Here is a 16,598-nt window from a genome sequence, read left to right as displayed (position 1 = left end):
TTTTTTTTTTCGAGACAGGGTTTCTCTGTATAGTCCTGGCTGTCCTGGAACTCACTCTGTAGACCAGGCTGGCCTCGAACTCAGAAATCTGCCTGCCTCTGCCTCCCAAGTGCTGGGATTAAAGGCGTGCACCACCACCGCCCGGCAAACTAGAACCTTTTGTATCTGTTGACAATTACAAAAATATGCTTCTTTATTCAGAATGCTTTTTGGTGAACTAGAACCTTTGTGATACAAAAGGAGCAAAGTGGAACAATAGTTTTTTGGGTTTTTTTTTAAGTATGATTGCAGTAAGTTGTCAAACTTAAAGATGAAATGTTCCAACACTGTTTCCATGATAGAGACTCCTTTCCTGGAAGGTTCAACAGTCTTTTAGAATCAAGGGCTACTTTTCTGATGGGGATATTTTATCAGTTTGTCTTCATACTTTTCAACAAATAAACTTTTAATTTGTATAATTTTTTAAACTGTAGGCAAATAAAACCTGTACATAGCTATCTTATGAGTCTCTATAGAAGCTCAAGGAGACCAATAAAGCTTTTGTTAGTGTATTCAGAAAGGCATCTATTGTGAAACATAAAAAATGTTGACAGCATAATTCAACAGTAGTGGGGGCAGTCAGTCAAATGTCTAGAAGAGCATCTGGTGTACTGTGACATAGTTAGTTCTGTACCGTGCCTTCTTGCAAGTCTATGTCATGACATAGTGAGCACCCATCCATGGTCTAGCCAAAAGTGGAAGAAACAAGTGTCTCTGTCCTGTTAGTTTTGAGGCTAAAGATATTCTCAAAACATGACATTTTGTCTTTGGTTGATTTTCCTCCTTCTGTCCAGTTCTAGCTACAGCCCTTGCACCTGTCACTCTTAGGACCAAGGCTCCCAAGCCAACAACATTATGTACTGGCACTGTGCTCTGGAATGCTTTTTTTCACATGTTCCATTCTTCTTTTCATGTGTACTCCATCTTCATCCTCAGTTCATTGTCATCCGCTTTATTCGATTGTCTTGCTGTCTGCTGCTGGTCATCCTCATATGCTACTACTTCTTGAGAATATTAAGAGTTATTAAAGTTACCTCTTTTAAAAGCTACCCACAGACCTAGAATATTACTATGCTTGTTGTCTTTATTAAATGTGTTATGTATTTTTGTCTAAATGTTGCTTCCATCTGAAGCTAAATTGCAAACTCAGCTAATAGTGTCTATATCTTACCGGGACAGAGTAAATTAGAAAAATATCATGGCACAGTGGATCCTTGGGAATGCTGAAAACTTTCAGTATCAACCTAAGATCCTGGTACATAGAATTTAGCTTAAGCATTGTTTGACACTGGGGACTTATGGCTGCCTTCATTCATTGACTTAATTTATATTTTAGGTTTCTTTCCTAAGAATCTTTGGTAATTAAAAAAAAAAAACTGATAAAATAGAAGAAAATATTTTAATCCAAAAGCATACATATCCCAAATTTCAAAGAAAGATACATTTTGTTCCAAAAGCAAAAGCATGAAATTAATAGAAAGTTTTTTCCTTCAGCTCCTAATGTACAGCGGACACGCCGTCCACGTCCCAGACCTAAAACCACAGCAAGTACTGATGTGTCTGAGTCCAAGTCGGGTAAATGTGGAATGCCTCATTTAAGGGCTGCTAGCAATCTGTCCCATATAGGTCCCAAAGTAATACCCGCAATGGAAGCTCCTGCTATTTAAGTAAAACTAAGCCACTGGGTCCAGTTGACAGCTGCGCCTCCTAAGAGCTAGAATTCCCATAAGAGCAGAGCTTGTGGGAAATTTGTTCCTAGTTCCCTAAGTAACTTGGTTTGGATCAAGTTCTCTTTAAAGATGAATTGATGGCAGGGTCCATATTAGTCATTCATGGTTATGAACTGAACATAAGATCTGTTGATTAGCCTTGGTTACATAAGCAGATAATTATCTTCAACTTCCAAGAAACACAATACACTACTTCCATATATACTTTCATACATACTACCTTAGGAAATTTCCAAAGCCATCTTCTATATTAGTTATAGCCAGAAAACCAGGTACCTAGGAATCTTTTATATGAACAAAATTAAGAAATATATAGCCAAGCTCAGAGTGATTGTCACTATTTTTCATAACCATCTGGGCTACTGAGACCGGCATTTTAGAAAGCAATTATTTGCTTCCTGTTAGTTCTAGAATTTAAAAACATGTTTGTCATTTGAAACTCATGTTGTGAAAGAAAATTTAAGGCATTTGTGAGTGTTCAACTTTCCTGTGTTCATCTGTTGCTTTTAATTAGTTTTAGTTTGGGGCTTTGAACTGGATATTTACAGCCCTGGGTCTCCAGAAACAACACTGGGTAATGATTTTTGTGACATTCAGTGAGTGCTCATTCTATCTGCTGGTATGTCAGCATCGCTCATGCCTCAGAAGACTGTGGTTAGGATACCATTTCATACTTTGTAGTCAGTCATGGAAAACCAAGTGTCACCTGCCTGTTATTTCATCTTCCCTCCTTGGAGCCACAGAAAGATATCAGTATGCCATGAAATTCTCCTTAAAAAAACCAGAGATCCTTATTGTTGCTCCTCTCTTTAGTGGCTAGATCTACAGAGCTACAATAATTTAGAGACATAAACTCCCTCTTAGCAACTTATTTTCCATAAAATCAGTGTGCTATACTTATTACCCTATTTTAACTCATGAGATACCCTATTATCAACAAAATATGTTGTGCACCAAAAGCTCCCGGCTCCTACATCACTGATGAGTTCCTTCAGGAGTTACTGATGGCTCTCACTCTTTACTAAGTAGTGACCCTGCTGGGTATCTATGACTATTAATATTTATTACTTCAATTAGCACATGAAAGTTGTGGCTTGAGTTTCTAAGGGAACCGTTAGTGATGCTCAGTAACAAATGAATACTTTCTTTGCAAGGAGGATGCTTCAGATCAGGAACTAGCAATTTTAGTCTGTGAAGGGTTAGATAGTAAAGGTTTCAGAGTTTGCAGGCCACTCAGTCTTAATCACAACTGCTTACACATACACTGTAGGAGCAAGGCAACAAGGTTAGTGTGTGAATAGGTCCTGCATCACGTTGGCCCATGCTCCAATTAGACTTTGGTTTTCATACCATTTTCATATTTTATATGGCATAAAATGTTGGTCATTTTTTCCCATCACCTAATTTGTTTCTAAACATTCACAGGCTAACTTAAGTCCTTTTGTTCCAGCTCCTACTGAACTGCAAACTCTTGTTTTGAAACCAGTGACCTCACCAAGCCTAGAAATTACACAAAGTCAATCTGGTAAATTGATTAATCTTTCTGGCTGTACCAAGAGCTTCAGAAACATACTGTAATCCTCCCTGTAGCAGAAAAATTTCCCAGCAAGTTGAGAGGTGCTAAGGTGTGAGGAGTAAGGAGAGGAGGAGGAGCAAAGGGAGAGAGATGGGGGGCCGTGGATGGCCACGCTTGTATTGAGAGCAGTCCAGGGTAACAACTTATATCAAGGTTAGATATAGGGAGACACCTCTAATTATGTGAGCATCTTGTTAATTGAGTGTTATCAAACATATAAAGCCTTTGATTAATCTTTAAGCATTAGAGTCTCATTTCTACTGGGTACAGCATGGATGGAGGGATGGTCTGGGCTCAGCCCAGCCCTGTGGAGGCAGCATGGAAGATTGGCAGTGTCATCTCCCACACTGGCGTCTCATGGGTGGCAAAGCCAATGTCTCTGGCCACCTGAGTTGGTGACCTGAGCCTAGCAGCATCAAGAATATACCGACACTGCTCGTGACCTCAGGCCTACCCTAGTCAGGAACATGGCAGCTCCATAACTACAAACCAGATCGGGTGTCGCCAATATAAATACCATCAACACACCCCATGTTGTCTGTTCAAATATAAAAACTTCTCCTTCCATGGTTGTATATTGATATTAAATTAGTAATACTTTATCCTCTACTATTCCACTGTATACAAAATATCTACCTTTGTTTCATTGAGTTTGCTCTGTATCTTTTGGAGAATGATAATATCACAGGTTAGGCAGTCAGCAAACCTCTGAGGACAGGCTATACTTCTTAATTCCATCCACAGTGATAAAGATGTGGTTTTGTTAAGCAGTATGCTAAATATTTTCTGAGCCACCTAAAATAATGCTAATCCCTTTGTAACCACTGAAAAATGAGAAAATTATTTTAATAAAGATTCTTTAACTTTCCTTAACTGGAGAGAACCTTTTTAAAACATACTGCCTTTCAAATTACAAACAGAATTTAATATCAGTGTTAGGAAAACCACTGCTGTTCTCTAGCACTTAGATTTGAAAAACTTGAATTTCATGTTTCAGCATAGGATTATAAGTTCTTTGCAGCATCTTTTAGTTAGACGACATTACAGTTTGGTACTCCTGTTGAAGTGTGTTTAAGGTGTGTTTATTGATGGTAGCCAAAACAATTCTGCTGTGGATTCGACTAAGTTATGAGAACTTCCTTAAGTACTCATGCTAATGAAATGAATTTTATCAGAACTAGGCAACTGGATCATTTACCAGGTATCCAACACTCCTCTGAACAGTTTGTTTAATCTACTTGATGTTTACAACAACACACTCTTGACCAGTTGTACCCTTGTTTCCTTTGCTAGTTTCTGATGACCTGGAATTGGTTGCATTTAGTACTGAGACACCACAGAAGACAATAGGTAAAAATGTTCCCAGTGGAAAGTCAAGAATATGTGCTTCTCCATCTCATTGCATAATGTGTCTCGGGATGTTGTCATGCTTGGGCCACTTCATGACATTTCATAGCAGCCTGCTCCTTGTGTTGTCTCTGTGCCTATCCAGTGGCTTTTGAGAGCCACCATGCATACGGAAACTCATGCTAGCTACAATCTGCTATATTACAATGCAAGTGTCATAGCTTCCCTAGTTTCCTCTCAGTTAATTAAATTCATAATTTAAAATTTTGATTATTCTTTGTGTATGTACACATATATTTGTACACACGTGTATATGAAATTTGTCATCTTCAGGTCATTTTTAGGCTTTCTTTTCATGTTTCCAGAGGACTCATAACTTTTTTCCTTACTAAAATATCCATGCAAAAATACATAAGGAAGTAAAATTACCTACTCTACTCTAGGTAATAACTGCTGTAATGGACCCTGGTTGTCATTTGTGTGTGCATGTGTATCTGTCTTTCTGTTTCCCACACAGCTTCATTACCTAGCTTCATTTTTACTCTACTCAATTGCAACAATTTTCACAACCAAGTAAACTAACCTATGTTTTCACCTAAATTCAGGGTTCCATGATAACCTACTTTGCCCTACCCACTACTAACCTGCCATTTCGTGTTTCTTCCCCAGCACCAGCTGAAACAGATTATGTAGATACCACCACCAAAGAACCTCTCAGGCCAGAGGAGAAGAGAACAGAAGGTGGTAAAGGTTTTATGCTATGATTAACTCATTTTGCTATTCAAGACATGGTACTTAATTGAAAAGATTTGAAGAGCTATAGATCCACTTCCAATCCATCTATGGATCTACTTATACCCCATTACTAGGAACCAACCTCGAGAGTCACATTTATTTTGCATGTGGTTTAGTAATGAATTATATATACCAACAGCTCTAATACTCTTGGATTCTTAAAATTAATGTGATAGTTGATGTTCTCTGAAAAAAAATACGTCCTATTTATCTGTTAGTATCTGAAGATCAAAGCATAATAACATTTGAAAGTCAGTTGTTGATAAAGTACGAATATCAGTGGTTTAATACTCTTAAATATGACTTCTTTCTTTTTGTCCTATCTAAAACATTGTTTTGTCTGTAAAATTAAGTCAAAAATTCTTGAGAATGAAGTTGCAAATACTCAAGAAACACTTGTGGAACTGAACATCTTAATAGTTTTTAAACTCATTCTCCTTTGTTTTGATACAGTTGTGGATTCTCTTACACATGTGTCTGAGCTCCCCGAGTCTACACTAGGTAATGGCATCCTCAACAGCACAAACTGTGTGTTCTCTATCTTCATTGCGTCATCCCCTGAGAGTCTCAGGATTGCCCTCATTGTGAACTCATGTGGCACATCCTTTCATTGTTGTGAATTTTCCTCCTTACATGTTCCTATTCACAGTCATTTTCCAAAGATGTCTTTTCCGTTAGTATCAGTGATCTTGGTCTCTGATTTTTCTTATGTCAGCCAAACTGCTGAATTTAAAATATATAATTTTTCCAAATAATTCACTCACTTCCATTGAAACTATTGACTGAGGGTGATAATCTACTCATCCTCTCTGACCTAGAGATATACTTTCCATTAACAGTCTTTTCATTGTGTCGATTTAACATGCTTGGTTCTTTGTTGTTCTCTGTCATCCAAGTGAAAGTCAGTACCTCTTAACTGGCCTGTGCTATAATTTTAAAGTTATCTTTTCCCTTTATAGTTCTCATTCAAGCATTGGTAAAGATTCTTGAAGTAATAATATTGTTTATCTCAAAAGTATTTTGTCATCTGAAGTCTTCCCTTTTTAAATAGAGTGAGTTATAAAGAAACATTTCTTCTTTATATTTCAAATTTCCTGTAATTTAACCATTCTCTTACTTTTGATGTCTGTTTATTCTGACTGTTGTCTGTAATTTGAGTGTGCCTAACATTATAGTAACCCCACATAATTTCCTTCAGTTACCATAGAAACATCACCTCTGTCTTCCCAAACTATAATCCTACCCAGACTAGACAAGCCTCAGACTGAACCTGGTAAATACACTTTTTTTTTTGCATTTTGTATATGAGGTGAGTGTTTTGCAAAATGATAACATGGCCTGAGCATGAGAAGCCCTGCCTATCGTTCTTCTCAGCCTCTGATGGGTGAACCCACCTTTCAGAAGTATCATCATCTCTTTCTCTATCATCAGTAATCTTTCTTGAATGGCAATATGTAAACCTTTAACACAGTGCTGAAAAATTACATCTCTAGTACTCTTCAAGTTTTTGAGTTCAGAAAATAGGAATGTTTAGGAAGAAGATTATATATATTCTATTTTAAAGTATATATGTAAATTTATTTGGATTACCCTGTCTTCTTCGCTAGCTTTATAACTGTAAAGTATTTTGAGGTAGCTGACTTCTGTATAAAATTATACAATACTGACAGAAACAGATTTTGTTGTATAATCCATATTACAGGGCATTGACCAGTCCTCGTGTCATTATTTAGAGGTCTCTGTACTACCCACTCCTCCTTTCAGTAGCCTGGAGTTTCACTCTATACTCTCCCCTGGTATTAGAGAAATAGCAATTAAACTATGTTAGCCATAAAGTTTTCCATGGTAGCAGAGTTTGATCCTAGTGAGAACAAATCACCTTCATGAATAACACAATTTCTGCAGTACCCATGGTTTTCCATGGAATAGGAGTTAGCCATACATAGGCCCAAGCTTCTGTTCTGGTTATCAATAAACTCTTTTACACCAGGTGTGGTATTCACGTCTGTAACCTCAGCATTCTATCTGTCTCAAACAGAAAGATTGCTGAGCTCAAGGCCAGCCTCAGCTGCATAGTGAGATACTATCTCATATACCTTTTTCAAAAACAAAACAAAAAACAAAACCTCTTTTATAAGGTTCTATTTCCAGGGGAGATAAGTTATCAATTTTGATGAGTGTGTTCTAAAACACTTATTAAATAATGTTGACTAATAAATGATAGTTTAACTTTTTACCCAAATTCTACATTGACGACATAAATGGACTGTATGTCATATCAGTTAAAACTACCATTGCCAAAAAAATTCTGTCAGTAGCTATTAACATATTATTGTTATATGATATAATATAATTATATATACTTACATAATATACATAATTATATATACTACCTGTGGTTTTTTTCTTTTTTGTTTTTGTTTGAGAACAAGAGCTTGCCATGTAGACCAGGCTGACCCAGAGTTCATGCTTCTCTTGCTTCAACATCCCTAGTACTGGGATCCCAGGCATATATCCCATGTCTGCCCGATGGTCATGGATGACATTTCCTGGAATTGCTTCTGAACATGCCTTTGTCTTCACATGGTCTTTTTTTGTCTTGGGAAAACAGTACATTAATTGAGACCTCAGCAGGAAAGGGGGCTGAACCATGACATCAGTAATAAGATCAACTCATTCAATTTAGAATTAGAATGCTTCTTAAATATCATTTCAGTTTGGGTGACAAATATCTCTGTTGACCCTGACTAGCAAATGGTGTTCTAAACCACTGGGTTAGTCAGCCAAAATAACCTCTTATGTATCTTGGTATTTGTCTCTTTACAGGCTAGAGAAGAGCCCTGAAATCACTGTGTACCTTGTATTTTACCATTTATTATCAGGAAAAAGCCACTCTGAAGCCTGCCCTGAGGACTCACGCACACTTCCAGTATCTAACAAATCATTTTTAGTGAATGTTTCTTAAAGGTTCTGAAACAACATAGTATTGACAGCACTTTGTTTCTTCTTATCAAGCTTCCAATATCAAATAATTCTTATTTTCACCAGTGTTTTTCCTAAGCTGTTTAAAGCCATGTGGCACTGGCACTGCATTTTGTGTTTCCTGATCTTTGTTATTTCAGTTCTCCTGAAGGCGATGTTCTCAGAGGCTGCAGCCCTGGACCTGACAATTCCTTTCCTTTGTTGGAATAAACTTTTAACTTTCTCACTGAAGAAAATAAATTATCTTCATACTAGTCGCTCCATAGCCTTCCCTAGAGTCCCTCCAGTGAAGGGATACTGCTCTGCAGAAAAGTCTCTTTCATGTTCAATTTTTCCAATATAACCAATAAAATTGTGTTTTGCTTAGTAAAATTCATTTTTCTTTTAAACTTGCTATTTAAATTATTCTATTTGAATTTTTGTCAGAGTAGTTTCTTTATTTAGAAAAGGTGGGTTTGTATTTAAAGAATGCATCTGCATACTCATGATGACGTATAGATTAGAAATGAGATGACTTTGTTTTTAACCAATTTAAAAAGCATTTGAAGCAGACATTTCCCCAATACCAACAGTTCTCTTTTGCAAGCTGAATATTTGAGGTGTGTTTAATCTACCTCTTTTATCCAGTACCTTTAATCTCTCTCTTTTTTGTAGCTCGGGAGATATTAACAGCAATTATTGACTTTATTTATCTTCAGTGACTCAGCAAATACTTTTGAGCTTCTAGAAAGCACTATAGTTTTTGAAGGGTCAAGGGCTCCAAAGCTGTGAACCTATGTCTTTTCTTTAGCTTCCAGGCAGACAACCAGCACGCCTCCCAAGCTCAAAACACCACAATCAAGAATGCCAGCAAAAGAGCCAGGTAACTACAAAGCGTTTGCTTTAACTTTTTGTTTTTGTTTTTGTTTTTCATATTTGAATACTTCATTATGTAATAGGTTATGCTATGTGTCAATCAAATTTTTTCATTTATTTATTCACGGTACATCTGGATCACAGCACTTACTCCCTCCTCTCCTTCCTGCCCCACCCTCACACTAACACCCCTTCCTCTTCTCAGAGAACTGGAGGCTCTCCATGGGTACCAACCCACCCTGGTACATCAAGTTCCAACAGGACTAAGGGCATCTTCTCCCACTGAGGCCACACAAGTCAGCCCAACTAGGGGAAAGAGGGTTCAAAGACAGGCAACAGCGTCAGAGACAGCCCCGTCCCCACCCCACCCCCATTCCATTTGTTGAAGGATCCACATGAATACTAAGCTACACATCTGCTCCATAGGTGTAGGAGTCCATGCTGTTTGGTTGGTGGTTCACTCTCTGTGAGCCCCCCATGGGCCCAGGTTAGTTGACTGTAGGTCTTCTTAGGCTGTCCATGACACTTCCAGCTCCCTCAATCCTTCCCCCAACTCTTCCACAAGACTCTCTGAACTCTGCCTAGTGTTTGGCTGTTGGTCTCTGCATCTGTTTCAATTAGCAGCTAGATGAAGCCTCTTAGGAGACAGTTATGCTAGGCTCCTGTCTACAAGCATGATAAAGTATCATTAATAGTGTTAGGGATTGATTTTCTCCCATGGGATATCAAATTGGGCCAGTCATTTGTTGTCTATTCCCTCAATCTTTGTTCCATCTTTATCTCTGCACATCTTGTAGGCAGGACAAATTTTGGGTCAAAGGTTTTGTGGGTAGGTTAGTGTCCCTCTCCCTGCTCTGGAAGTCCTGCCTGGCTACATGAGGTGGCCACTTCAGTCTCCATATCCCCTGCTGGTAAGAGCCTCATCTAGGGTCACCCATAGAGTCCCAGGAGCCTCCCCAGTCCCAGGTCTCTGGCTAATTCCACAGATGCACCCCCCTTTAATTTCTGTTCTCTTTCCTAGCCCTCTCCCCTTCTCTTTCACTGTAGTTCCTTTCACTACCTCCCCTTCTTCCCAGTTCCCTCTCTCCATCCACTTCCAATGTCTATTTATTTTCCCCTTCTGAGTAAGATTCAAGTATTCTCCCTTGGGCCCTCCTTATTACTTAGTTTCTTTGAGTCTGTGGAGTATATCATGAGCATTCTGTACTTTATGGCTAATATCCACTTATAAATAAGTATACACCATGCTTGTCCTTTGGGGTATGGGTTACCTTACTCAGGATGATTTTTCTAGTTCCACCCATTTGCCTGCAAAAATTCATGATGTTCTGGCTTTTAATAACTGAGTAGTAATCCATTGTGCAAATGAACCACATTTTTTTTAATCCATTCTTCAGTTGCGGGACATCTAGGTTGTTTCCAGTTTGTGGCTATTACAAATAAAGCTGCTATGAACATAGTTGAGCATAGTCATCCTTGTCATATGGTAGAGTATCCTTTGATTATATGCCCAAGAGTGGTGTAGCTGAGTCTTGAAGAGTGGTGTAGCTGAGTCTTGAGGTAGAGCTATTCCTAATTTTCTGAGTAACCATCAAATTGATTTCCAAAGTGGTTGTACAAACCTGAAGTTAGTGGGTTAGTTTCTTAGTTCCAACAAATTGAGTTTTAGCCATAATCAAACAAGGCACTCTTTCCTTAGTAACTCAAATTATTTACATTTATATGTATTTTTAGACTTAATCAGAAAGCACATCACAGGGAGAGCTCAGTCCACAAAGCTTTCCTAATGTCTTATTGTTTCAGATAGGAATGGCCAAGAACAGATTTTCTCAGAAGAGTCACTTTCTCCCTTCGCCTACAGTTTTAGGCTATGTTCCTGACAGTCTGCTATCCCAGAATGAGCTTCCTCAGTGCCAAATATATAAAGACTCTGGGGAAGTTAAAGGAACTTTAGGGTAGTACAGTTATCACATTATGCATGGTCCTCATTTGGTTCTCACATTCACCCTGTAGGACAGGGTTTGTTATTTTCAACTAAACATAAGAACCAAAGTAAAATCTGACCCAAAGTACTGAGGTGTCAAAAGCCTGGATCTGACCACAGTGTTCATGACTGGGCCTTGACATCTGCTGCAGCTCTCAGTTCTGGAACTTAATGAGATCCCTGTCACCAACACAAGCAAGCACATCTAGAAAGGAGAATGAAGCCCTATATTAATTCTGTCTTCTTTGACATGAAGATTAAAAACAAACAAACAACTGAAAACCTCTTTATCCTAATGACTTGTCAAACATGATTCAAAAATGAAGAATTTTCATGCCCGGTCTATTTGATACACTTGTACTCCATTTTTTGTTGGTCTCTGTTGCTGCCGCCTTGTTTTTAATACACTTCAAGCTTATTCCCTGCCAGGCCTGTTGTGTTCTTAGCATGACTAAGAAACAAGGAATCCCAATGACTCATATGACCTGAGTTCTCTCTTTCAGTTCCTAAGGGATCCCTGCATACTACTTCAAAGCCAAAAATGCCACCAAGTCCTGAAGTGGCAGACACTACATCTGGTAAATATCTTATGCTGTGTTTAACCTGAATTATACTGTGCTGTCCCTCACACATGCACTGAATTACAAAAGGCTGAGGCATATGAGATAAATTCAATTGTACCTCTGTGTATAGTCTTGTGGATTTTATTTTTATAGGTGCCTCAAGAATTGTAATTTCACATGTACTAAAACTGTTACTACAATAAAAAGGTAGAGATAATTATACCAAGGACACAATGTTTTCTCTAGAACCAAAGATTGTTGTTTGTTTTATTGTTGGTGAGTTTTGTTAGAGTTGTTGGATTTGAATAATTTTATAGGGAAAGGAATTCATTGAAAGAGAGAACTAATGAGAAAACTATAGGATAAAACGGCTGAGTGTATCTCAGTAGTAGAACATTTGGCTGACGTGCCTATGGTTCTAGGTTCAGCCCACAGTACTGAAAAAAAAATAAGTTACATACTTTTGTCTGGTCATAATACAATATCAGTACTTGGGAGGTATTGTCAAAAGGTTCAGCAATTCTAAGTCAGCCTCAGCTACATGGCAAGTTTGGGACCAGCCTGGGCTACATGGAACACTATGTCAAAAACAAGCTAAACTAGGACTAAATAATGGAAGCTACCATGCCTTAGAGGGGATGGAAGGGGTTGGGCCAGTAGCACAAGGAAAGCATAGGTAGAATCCTCCAAAGTGGGCTGTTTACTCCCTCTCATGCTCGTAGTAAGGAAAGCCCACATAGTCCACATGTTTCATGTCTCTAAGGGAGGCAATCTGGTTGCAGCCGATGGGCAGGGTCAACCCTCTTACAGGCCATATCATATCAGTTTTCCCCAATAGTGTTTTGATTTTCTCACTGAACTCCAGTGACACATTCATGCATGTGCATTTTACAATTGTCTCCACTTGACCCTTCATACTCAGAAGTGCCTCTTGATAGTTAACTTTTCTTTAAAGTGACCCAATTTACCTAAAAAGGTGGTTAACATGATTGATCGGACAGGTGATATTAATTAATACAAACTGGTCAAGTAATGATATACTAATGGTAAATACAAGGAAATCAAAACGGCCTTCTCAAACCAATTATCACCCTCATTTATGTTGATGGGAAGCCCTCAGCGTGGAGGGCGCGCTTTAGGGATTCTAATTGTATTTGATTTAATATGCAGATGAGAACCACAAAGGGGAGAAATTCTGACTTGCTTAGAGCAGCAGTAGATCAAAAAGGGAATGTCATTCATAGGCCTTTGCTGGGCATTATTCAGCTGCTTTCTGTTCCACTGATTTCACCTGCGCTAGAAAGTTTGCTCTGCAGTTTATTAAATCACCACTTCATGCTAAAAAGGGTGGTGCCAACATTAGCAGCTGGAATCCACATTAGCCTCTTGCAAACTCTGCAGGGAGCTGAAGCAGCAGCCACTGATGTGTTTAGAGTATGGCTGGTTTGTGAGTAACACATCTTTTCTCCCTTCCCTTCCTTAATCCCAGCTCTTCTGTGTCTAGCCTAGAACTGTGATCAATAGCCATCTAGACACAGCATTCTTCTTAGCATCTTCGTGGCCTTTGCAGAGCTAAATCAAAGCACCTTTCCCTTCAGCCTCCAAGAAAACGTTTAGTTTGATTTAAAGTTGGAAATGAACTTCTCGAGTGTCAAATGGCAGCTACCACTGGAGCTCAAAAATTTTCTTTTTGAAAATTTTGAAAACAACAACCTTAAGGAAAAACTAATTCCCTGTGTCTAGATTATCCATTTCCTTTTCTTTCTGATTTTTCTTCTCTCCCCACCTATTGTGAGAGATATTTAAAACAGCAGCATTCAATCTGGCTTTTCTTAATCAGTCGCCATGCTTGGGCCATCCACTCAGGTGGTCAGAGACACTAGCCCTGCCACCCACGAGATGCCAGCATAGGAGATGGCATTACCAATCTACCACGCTGTCTCCACAACGCTTGGCTGAGTCCAGACCATCCCGCCATCCATGTGGGCCCAGTACAAATGAGAGAGACTCTAATGCTTAGATTATCCAAAGGCTTTATATGTTTAGTAATGCTGTCAATAACAAGATGCCCATACAATCATAGGTGTAATCCAATACCCAACCTAGATATACCAGCTACCTTTGACTGCTAGAGACACGCACACATCTGCTTCCATGTTCCCCTCTCTCTGGTCTCTCTCCCCTTATCTCCTCCTCTTCCTTCTCCTCTTCCTCTCCTTACTCCTCCTACCTTAGCTCCTCCTGCATCCATCCCCTCTCTGTTATTTTTTTTAAGTGCAGCTTCAACATCAATTATGACCAATTTTAGGTTTGTTCACTGTAAGCAGACCCACCTTCAGGAAGGCGTAGTTTCCATTTTGAAAGAATGGTCATTCTTTCTAAGCTTTGCTCTTTAGCCTTTGCACCCTTCATGCTTTAGGGATTTACAACTAAAGACTATGCTCACTTCAGTAGTATGCAGTGTTTTATAATCTTTTTCTTTCAGTTCCAAAAGATGAACGACTTTCCCATAAACCAGATCTCGAGGTGTCTCACAGTGAAACTGGTAAAAAAGAAAAAACATTTGATCTTCCTAGTTAGAATATATACTCATATTTTTTTAATCCTGGTGTAATTATATGAATAAAAGGGACATGATACAGAAAACTGTGGTTATGGAATATGCTTCCTTGTAGGAAGTTCAATCATATAATCCTGTTTAAAGTTTTTTCCTGGTTAAGTATAAGACTAACATAATAGATTTTATTTGCTGTGGAAATGTTTTTACTGAAGAGGAGATCATGCTGAAATTATGCAACTTAATTATTAGCTGAGGTAACTGTTTTACACTCTTTTGTGGGTTTTTTTTTTGTTTGCTTGTTTTTTGCTTTGTTTTTAGCAAAAAGTAAATGGTTGCCCATTGATTCATGTTTTCCTCAAATGATGGATCATTGGTGAACGAAATAAAGATATAGCTAAGTTCCTTGACTAGAATCTAGTAGTGCTTTCTCATGCTTATTATGATTTTTAGTGAATAGTCGAGCTTTTAAGTAATTGTATCTATCTATAAAAGCTATGATTTGACCTTGTAGTAGTTCTCACAAGTGTTTCTTTGGTTTACTTTTGGCATAGTTCTGCCTCCTGTCACCTTTAGAGTTGAGCCACCAAAGACAACGATAGGTAATGTTTTTCTCATATTAACCAACCAGCTTACTTACTTTCTCTGATACCATCAAGATTGCAGGTCTTTCTCAAATGATCGCTAATTGAAAAATCACCTCTTCTCAGTCCATTTCATGATGCCATTCTCCCTGCGGCTACTGTTTCCAATAAAAAGAAGCATGGTTTCCATACTGAAAGGTTTTGCTTTGGAGACCAGCCCAGGAAGGCTCATTACCAAGCTTACCCATATCTACCTCACTTATCTCCATGATTCCACTTTCCTTGTTTGCCATCTAGTTAATAACTCCTGCTGGTTTAATGGTTCTCAGCTGTGATTCTGCAGCATATTAGCATATGTCAAAGCTTGACTAATGATGCAAGAAGTTAATATTGGTGAAAATGTCAAAGCTGCCAGTGATTTGCTTGTTAGAGCAGTCTCAAAAGGCTTGTCTAACAGTTTTGTAATCTCTTTGGCTTTGAAGTGGTAAGTAGAGAGACAGAGCTACAACCAGAAAACCAGGAAGGTGTCCTAACCACATTCCATCTTGGCCAGGTCTCCTCTACAGTGGAAAACCAGAATGCCATTTATTGTGCCTCCTGGTAGAAAACAGTTAAGAACCATTACACTAGCATTCCATTGTCTTTCTCCTGAGAGGCTGGTGCAGGCTAACTTTTTTCACCTTTCAGGAGATGTTTTTTCTTTTATAGTCAAATGAAAGTGTCTCCTGTTGTATCATTCTGGTTTATTGCTGGCTCTGACTTAATAACTTACCAATTTAGTACTTTTCTCTTACAGCACCTTTAGAGACACGGGGCATTCCCCTCATACCTGTGATTTCACCAAGACCTAGTCAAGAGGAACTACAAACCACCATGGGTAAATTGTATTATTTTGCTCCACAAGGGACTTAATTATTTAAGGATTGCCCTTAAGGTAACATGCTCACTTCACTCAACTTTTACATTGCATGATTTCCCATTCAAGAAGAATGTCTACAAGCATCTTGGCAGTCAGGCTCCAAGTACAGTCCGTTCTCCTGAATACAAACTACTTTGTATGGGAAGTGCTCAGGCATTTTCCTTGCCATCATCCCTCAAATGGTACAACAAGCAACTACTTCCATAACATTTTCATCTGTTTGCACTTCAAGTAATCTAGAGAGGATTTAAGATAGTAATAGGACTCCCGCAGAGCTTATAGGTTGCCTGCAGAAAGATGATGGATCAGACAAGAAAGAGGTTGATATGATCTGTTGCTTTTGAAGAATTCAACATAAATATGGCCACAACTGTGGAAATCATGTGCCACATCCTGATTGAAACTGATGGGAAAGTCCCCAGCTCATGATTATTGGCTCTTCAGCCCTTTCTTTGTTGCATCCTGCAGAGTTGTTTGACTCAGTGGCTTTATTTTCCTCTCTTTATCCCTTTTAAAATAAATCCATCATTGTGTGTTTGTCTGCTTAACTGCATAACACATGCATAACTGACCATATATCTAAATGAAGTTTATTTGGAATAAAATTTTAAATGGGATGAGCAAACAAACCCTAATGATTAACAATACATATCATTCTAGCCTATGT

General features: G+C 38.5%; 1 protein-coding gene across 16 annotated transcripts in view; it reads left to right on the top strand.

Moving 5' to 3' along the window:
- Positions 1 to 16,598, top strand: part of Abi3bp (ABI family member 3 binding protein) — a 204,500-nt gene that overhangs the window by 151,261 nt on the left and 36,641 nt on the right. For 3 of the 16 annotated variants that reach the window (XM_028760245.1, XM_028760243.1, XM_028760240.1), the window contains 5 exons: positions 9,260 to 9,331; positions 11,812 to 11,886; positions 14,357 to 14,416; positions 14,983 to 15,030; positions 15,809 to 15,889. The exons of 1 other annotated variant lie outside the window; for it this stretch is intronic. In XM_028760245.1, the coding sequence (XP_028616078.1) occupies positions 9,260 to 9,331; positions 11,812 to 11,886; positions 14,357 to 14,416; positions 14,983 to 15,030; positions 15,809 to 15,889 (336 nt within the window). Of the gene's footprint in view, positions 1 to 833; positions 897 to 1,533; positions 1,615 to 3,219; positions 3,295 to 4,638; positions 4,696 to 5,361; positions 5,434 to 5,940; positions 5,989 to 6,685; positions 6,761 to 9,259; positions 9,332 to 11,811; positions 11,887 to 14,356; positions 14,417 to 14,982; positions 15,031 to 15,808; positions 15,890 to 16,598 lie in introns of all 16 variants that reach the window. 12 more of the 16 variants (XM_028760248.1, XM_028760247.1, XM_028760232.1 and 9 more) reach the window with 11 other exon arrangements.

Source organism: Grammomys surdaster, unplaced genomic scaffold, assembly GCF_004785775.1.
Source record: "Grammomys surdaster isolate TR1022 unplaced genomic scaffold, NIH_TR_1.0 126398, whole genome shotgun sequence".
Lineage (NCBI taxonomy): Eukaryota > Metazoa > Chordata > Mammalia > Rodentia > Muridae > Grammomys > Grammomys surdaster.
This window is presented reverse-complemented; position numbering and strand designations above follow the sequence as displayed.